Here is a 7,978-nt window from a genome sequence, read left to right on the forward strand (position 1 = left end):
CAAGCTCCTAAATAGGCAGCTATGTACTCTACTTCACAGGATGAGAGTGCCACAACTTCTTGCTTCTTCGAGCTCCAACTGATTGATGCATCCTCGAATTTGAACAAATAACTAGTGGTGCTCTTTCTATCATCTTTGTCTCCACACCAATCAGCATCAATTTAGCCATATATTCCCTTCCGTTTCATCTGTCCAGCTTTAGGAAAGAGCACACCATAGTCTAGACTTCCTTTCAAGTATCTAAGTATTCACTTGGCTGCTTGCATATGTAAGACTCTAGGATCTTCCATGTGCCTGCTAATCACCCCGACTCCATAGGATATATCTGGTCTAGAGTTGCACATATACCTTAATGACCATATTATTTGTCTGAATAATGTTGGATCAACAGTTTCTTCATCAAGACTTCCTTTGCACAGGGTATTACCTACTTCAACTAGTGTTGTGGCAGTGTTACATTCGAGCATCCCAAATCTTCTGAGTATTTCTGTGATGTATTTCTTCTGGTGCATCAGAATTCCAGTTCTACCTCTTGTGAATTAAATCCCTAGGAAGTATGCTAGAGTTCCTAGATCTGACATCTCAAATTCCTGCTTCAATTTTGTCTTGATGTTCTCTATTGCCTCATCATTGCAACCTGTGATCAATAGATCATCCACATATAAGCATATTACTATTGGTGCTTCAGTGATGTAGATTCCATGCTCATTTTTGCATCTAGTGAGTCCTTGTTTCAGAAAGAATGCATCAATCATTTTATTCCATGCCCTTGGTGCCTGCCTAAGTCCATATAGAGCTTTATACAGTTTGTATACCTTCATCTCTTGTCCAGGAATTTCAAATCCTTGAGGTTGAGTCACATACACCTCTTTGTCCAAGGGACCATTCAGGAAGGCTGACTTCACATCTAGTTTGCTAAGGGACCAGTTTAGTGAGCTTGATATTGCAACAATAAGTCTCACAGTTTCAATTCTTGCAACTGGAGCAAGTACCTCATCAAAGTCTAGGCCTGGTCTTTGTAAGAACCCTTTAGCAACCAATCTGGCTTTGTGCTTAGATACTTCTCCATTTGGTTTTACTTTCACCTTATACACCCATTTGACTGAAATTGCCTTCTTCCCTTTGGGTAGTTGATGTAAACCAAGGGGGGCAACCTATTAGTGGAGGAAGTGACTAAAGCAACAAAGCCCAACAAGTAGATCAAGCCCATACATTGCACTATTTTCATAGAAATAACCCGAGTTGGCCACGACCAAGGAGGGTCCAATTGAGGCGTGTGGGAGTTCTAATTAATAAGTGGGGGATTATCATGCCCACATGTAGTTTAGAATTTAATTCCTTTTCCTTATTTTGTCAAACAATAACTATTTACCTTTTTGGGCTTTAAGTGTCCAATCTTCTAATTGTAATAAATGGCATTAGGAATCATGTAATCCAGGTACAAGACATGTGTTAAAGGAGGTATCAATACCTTCCTTTCTTGGAAAGGACGTGCAAATCAAGGAAAGCCTTTCCTTGTTGGCCAAGCCGTACATCCACCTTTGAAAGGCCATGAAGACACAATGAAGTCTTACCTATTTTGGAAGAGCACGTGGGGATCTGCTAAGGCAAATACCAAGGGCTCATCAAACCATGGAATTTGTTTCCTAATCCAAACAAATCAGATTGGAATGCCATCAAGGAGGTCCAAAACTTTCCTTATGTGAGGATGGCGTGTAAATGCAAGGGAATCCATTCAAAAACTTTCCTTATCAATTCAACTCAGATTGGAATGCCATCAAGGAGGTCCAAAACTTTCCTTATGTGAGGATGGCATGTAAATGCAAGGGAATCCATTCAAAAACTTTCCTTATTCAAGATTAGCACATGTGAGAATTAGGCCAAGGCAATCAGAATTCAAATCTTCTCCAAATCATGAAGATAATGGCAAGCTTTAAAAACTTACCAAATTGAGATTTACACATGTGGGAATTCGGCCAAGGCAACTACAACACCCAAGCAACCGAATTCTCCTATTAAGAGGGCTTGGTACACGTTTTCTTTGAGGAAGAAACAAAAGGAAAGTAGCCAACCAAGAACAGCCCCATATGGAAAGAATTTCATGAGCATTAATCCTCATCAAAGTGCTCCACACGTTTTTTATTTGAATCAATAAGGTAGTTGAATGCAAATCAATGTAATTTACTCACTCATTCATGTGAAATCAAGGCTTGGCCTATATGTAACCGAATTGCCTTATGAATAAAACAATTCAGATTTTAGTTGGATAATTTCCATTGCTAGTTGAGATTTCTCCTAGTTTCTTGGTTGAACCAAGGCCCTTTTTCTTATCAAGGTTCCTTTCCTTGTGGCGAAATTCCTTAGGCTTATCAAGCATCCAGCTTGTGGCGCCTCCACCCTTCATTCTTATCCATTTTCTTTTATCCAAACACAAAAATAAAAATACAAAAAAAAATATATACAAAATCGTGCCTATATACAATACACTTATTCCATATGCATTTCATCCAATTTTCATACACAAAAACGTTGACATTAATAAAAAAAAATCTATTCCGCGAGTCCAATTAAGTTTCAGGCAAGAACGATCGGCAAAGAAAGCAAACCACCCCTGGAGGTTCGCATCAGTAGTGTTGTTAGTTCCCAAGTGTTGTTTCTTTCTATTGATCCAATATTCTCCTTCACAGCTTCTACCCAACAAGTCTCTTTTATAGCTTGTTCGAAGTTAATAGGTTCCATTTCAGCCAGCATTGCCATGTGTACCAAATCACCATTTGTTGTGATTGCAGTATCAGAGAATACTTCATAGTCCCTCAACCTGGTTGGTGATTGCCTCAGTCTTTGAGGTCTGTTGTTTGTCTCACTGATATGCTCATCATTTACACCATCTTCTTGTGGCTCATGAGTCTCTTTTAGATTCATTTGACTTACTTTAGCTGAGGAGATTTCTGTTGAGTGCCAATTCCAGGCTTGAGTCTCATCAAACTTGATGTCTCTGCTATACAGTGTGGAGTTAGTCTTTGGATCAAAGACTTTGTAGGCTCCAGTTGTGTTATAGCCTAGGAAAATTTGTTTTTCTCCTTTGTCATCTAATTTCTTCCTTTTGTTATCTGGTATATGCCTAAAGTAGATTGACCCAAAGACTCTAAAGTGTTTCACATCTAGTTTGTTTCCTGACCAAGCCTCTTCAGGTGTTGATCCTTTCAATCTTTTTGTTGGACTTCTGTTTGCCGCATAGGCTGCAGTTACCACTGCCTCTCCCCAAAATCTTTTGGGCAACCCTTTTGTTTTCAGCATCCGTCTCACCATGTTCATGAGGGATCTATTAACTCTTTCAGATGTGCCATTATGTTGAGGTGTATATGGTGCTATCACTTCATATGTGATACCTTCTTTTATTGCAAAAATCAGTGAATTCTTTTGAGACATACTTCCCTCCATCATCACTTCTTATTAGTAGCAATCTATTTCCACTCTGATTTTCAGCAAGTGCTTTAAAGCTTTTGAATCTTTCAAACACTTTACTCTTCATTTTAATCAAGTAGATCCAAAGCTTCCTTGTGAAGTCATCCTTGAAGGTTACAAAGTAACTATTTCCTCCAATGGATTGAACTTCCAAGGGGCCACATACATCTGTGTACACCACTTCTAGAGGTTTGCTTGTTTTTGTAGAGATCTGTGATGTGAACATGTTTCTAGTCTGTTTGCTTATGATGTAATATTCACATATGTTGGTGGAAGAGTTGATCTCAGGTAATCCAGTCACCGTGTTACTCTTACTTAATTCCTCTAAGCTCTTGAGATTTAGATGACAGAATCTTTGATGTCAAATTCTTGTTTTATCAGTTACTGACTTCATGCATTTGTGATCACTGAGGTGGATTCTTATCTTGAAGGTTTTGTTGATAGAGAGTGGGGCCTTCAGGATTAGTCTTCCTTCATTGTTGAAAATTTTGAGGACTCTATCATCCATTCTCATCTTATAGTCCTTTTCAAGCAATTGTCCTAGGCTTATGATGTTATTTTTCATCATAGGCACATACAATACATTTGTGATACAAGAGACTACTCCATCTTTTCTTTTAATTGAAATCTTGTCTATTCCTTCTGCATTAATTGAGCTGTCATCTGCAAACTTAACTCTGGTCTTTACTGAACTATCAAGAGATGTAAACCATTCCCTATGGCCAGTCATGTGATTGGAACATCCTGTATCCAAATACCAGTTGCCTGATGTTGAATGTTGTTCCTGCTTTGTTGTGATCATCATTAGAGCATCTTCTTTTGGTTCAATCTCTGTTTGTTCTGTTTTAGAGTTCTCAACTTCAAGACCATCTGATATTGAGTCCACTTCTTCAGCTATTAGCAACACCTCTTCTTCATATTCTTCATCTTTTGCTAATCTGGCTTCTTCTTCCTTGTTCCTCCTTTTAAGCTTGCAATCATATGCAAAATGACCCCCAATTGTTACAGTTGTAGCACTAGATCTTGCTTTTGTCTCTTTTCTTCTTTGCATTGAGATTGCTTTTTCTCTTTGCATTTACATTTCTTGACTCAATATCATGACTCAGGTTAGATGTATTATACCTGTGATTTGCATGATCAGGTAGAATTGTTTTGGCAGTATCACTACTCCTCTCTCCATGCCATTTTCCACTGGTTCTATTGTGTCTTTCAAGTTGTGTAGGATTGCCTTTCTTCTTGAATTGAACACTTAAGGCTTGTTGAGTTTGTCTTTCAGTTAGCCTTTCCAAGAACCTTTGCTCATATGCTTCCAATGAGCCTTGAAGCTCATCAATTGTTAGGAATTCTAAGTCTTTTGATTCCTCAATTGCCACTACTACATGATCAAATTTGGCAGAGAGTGTTCTGAGTGCCTTCTCAACAATTCCCTCATCCTTTACTTGTTCTCCACAACTTCTCATTAAGTTGGTCAAGCCACGAATTCTGGTGAAATATTCTGAGATTGATTCTTGATCTTCCATCTGCAACAACTCAAACTGTTTACGCATCATTTGCAACCTGACTTTCTTTACTTTCACTCCTCCTGAGTAGAATTTGTCAAGGATCTCCCAAGCTTCTTTGGCAGAGGTTGTAGCTGAGATTTTTTCAAAGTTTGCTTTGTCCACGCATTGGTGTATCAAGAACACTGCCTAGCAATTCCTTTTCATTGCGTCTCTATGCTCCAATCTCTATGCTTCAGTAGAATTCTCATTGAGTGGTTGAACTCCAATCTGCACCACATCCAAGCACTCCTGGAACCCGAAAATAGCCCTCATCTGAATGCTCCAGTGATCAAAATTCTTCCCATCCAGAATGGGCAGATTCATCGCGAATTCACTTGAAGTAGTCATCTTCTTCTTCTTTCTTCTTACCAATTCTCCACCTCTGAATCCTTGCTTGATCAATGTTGTGAGCTTCACTCTTGAAGTCTCTTGCACCACTGTTGGCACCACCGTTGGCACCACCACGGGTTTCTTTGATCGTTCTAGCTCTAGATACCACTGTTAGAATTATATGCAATAGAAGAAGTTGGAGAAAAGAAGGAAAGAAAAGTGAAAGAAAGAATGAAAATGAATTGGAACTAAATCTGGAAAATGTAGGTTGGGATTAACAACCATCCTAACTACTTCATTCTATTAATAGAAAGTTTAGTAACAACTAGGCCCAACTTAACACTTAAAGGCCCAATCTATCCTATATTATTACAAGCTATAGAATTATACAATTAGCTTCAACAGTGTTTTAAAAGTAGAGTTGAAAATTTGCGATAAACTGTTCAATATTTTCTAATGACAAGTTGTGTTTTCTAATTATTTGTGGTGTAATGCATATGAACTTGCGACAAACTATTGAATGTTTTCTAAGTTGAGACCAGACTTAATGCCAAAACTGTGTGTGCGGTTAAATAAATGCACGAGTCGTCTAGGAGTAAAATATTTCAAATTTCATTGACCACAACCATGAAATTCATAGAGTGCAAAGACAGAAGTGGATATTGCCCGATTGAACTGCATTTAGGGAAGTTGGTATAACCCATCTTCACATTTATAGTTCTAATGCAAAATTTGCTAGTGGTTATGAATTATGACAAGTTTTCATACATATAAGAGATATGTATAATAAAATAGAAAAGACGGACCAATAAGATGTGAATATAGTGGTGTTAAGTTCCACTAGATCCACAGATAGACTAAAATGTCAAAGGTTCTTGGGAGCGATATTTGTTGGAAATGATAGTCATGCATCCATAAAACGATCACTTCCTTACTAGACATATTCTTGGTGGTACAAAAAAGATAACATATGTTATGTGTTAAAATAGTTTAGCTTTTGTTAGTTTATCATCTTTCTTGTTTCATCAAGAAATTAGTCCATATCTTCTACCATTTTCACATGGTATCAGAGCATCATTATCATTTAAAAGCTTATGCTTATGCCTCCATGACAGATTTCATGAAAAACTTCATAAATCAAATCTTTGTCCCCACTTTGAAAAAGGGCATCTTCTTAGATTTATAGTTCAGAAATACATTTATGGTCACTTTACTCATGTTGTTGAAGAGTTTTTTTTTCTTCTCTAAACTTAGCCATTCATCTTCTATAAGAATCAATCAGGATCTTGCACAGTCTTTAGGTGCTGATTTGTTTGGTTTTCAGTTTAATGACCTGTGTGCCGTCACACAGAATTTTTTTCAAGCAATTTCTTGTTATTCTTACATCATGATAATCAAGACATTAGAAACTACTTTTATGCCTTCCATCTCTATCATACACTACATGTTGATGTTCTGTACTTTTATTTCATAAGATAGACCAAAACCCTTACCTTATGCCATAATGCAATTACTTATGCAAATCAAAAGGGGTCTTGAAAGCTTCTCCTATCAGATATGTAGGAAAAATCTCTTCAATATAAACTTTAATTGGTGGGAGACTTTATATAAAAGATACATAATACATACTAAAGATGATGAATACTATCATCATATATTGGCAAGATCTTTCATGTCAAATCATTGAGAATAGATATACATAACTAGAGCGGAAGTGTACCTTAATATATTCATTGAGATTAGGGTGAATGAACTTTATATTATCCTATGTTAGAATTTCTGACAATTTATGGGTCACAAATATAATTCTATAATTGTGTTATGACCATTATTTAATTAGCCAAAAATATAAAATGATCTCCAGTGATTAATTTGGTGGCTAAGGGCATATGTGTCATGAAATACTATAAGTGTAGATATCTTCAGGCAATTTCTGATTTAATGAATGGACTGAATTAGAATTATTGCAACTTAAGTAGTAACCGCTTCGATTACTTTTATGGGTTATGGTCCTCATTTGTAGAACAACAGGTTTTGTTGAGTAGGCTGATGAGAATAAAGGGAATTGTGAGGAGTTATCATGGATAAGATAACACACCATCAAAATTCCAAAGGGTTAAGGCTCTCCAATATATCAGCGAAAACAGAATCCTCATTTTGGCTTTCTCATTCCCCTCTAGAGAATCAGAAGGAAAACTACCAGGCTCTAACATCTGGAAGATCATCACACCCACATGCCTTCAAGATTCCAAATGGCTAATCAAGGTATGCTCTTCTTCTTCACCATGAAATCAATTGGGGTTTCTTCGGTCTGGATCATGTTGTTCCATTTGGGTTTATGTATGGGCATAAACATTGTGTTATAAGAACAAAGTCATGATCATTAGGATTTCCGCATTTCAATCTAAGAATTATTCATGGATAAATTCCAACATCCTATCCATCAACTTCATCTCCTATGTGATTATACGCAAATGCATGTTCATAGTAGAACATGTAGATTCTTTGGCCTTCCAATTGTAGATCACTTTTAGCATTAGTTTCTCCTCTAATGGGATGAAGAGAATGATTTTGTGTCTTGCATTGTGGTTCATCTTGTGTTATGATGTAGTCTACAATTACGGACCATAATCCCTATTTAT

The 7,978-nt window shown here is 37.0% G+C and overlaps 1 protein-coding gene across 1 annotated transcript; it reads right to left on the reverse strand.

Annotated features, from left to right (window-relative positions):
- LOC109344586 lies at positions 3,827-5,012 on the reverse strand. The gene is made up of 2 exons (XM_019583350.1): positions 4,588-5,012; positions 3,827-4,532 (listed from the first exon to the last, which is right to left on the reverse strand). Exons 1-2 carry the CDS (start codon positions 5,010-5,012, stop codon positions 3,827-3,829), a joined length of 1,131 nt encoding a protein of 376 aa, XP_019438895.1.

Source organism: Lupinus angustifolius, chromosome LG04 (assembly GCF_001865875.1).
Source record: "Lupinus angustifolius cultivar Tanjil chromosome LG04, LupAngTanjil_v1.0, whole genome shotgun sequence".
Taxonomy (NCBI): Eukaryota; Viridiplantae; Streptophyta; class Magnoliopsida; order Fabales; family Fabaceae; genus Lupinus; species Lupinus angustifolius.

Coding starts and splice junctions, on each gene's coding strand:
- LOC109344586 (XM_019583350.1), bottom strand. CDS start 5,012: ATGCGTAAACAGTTTGAGTTGTTGCAGATGGAAGATCAAGAATCAATC. Junction 4,533..4,587: donor CCTGATCATGCAAATCACAG/GTATAATACATC, acceptor GTAAATGCAAAG/AGAAAAAGCAATCTCAATGC.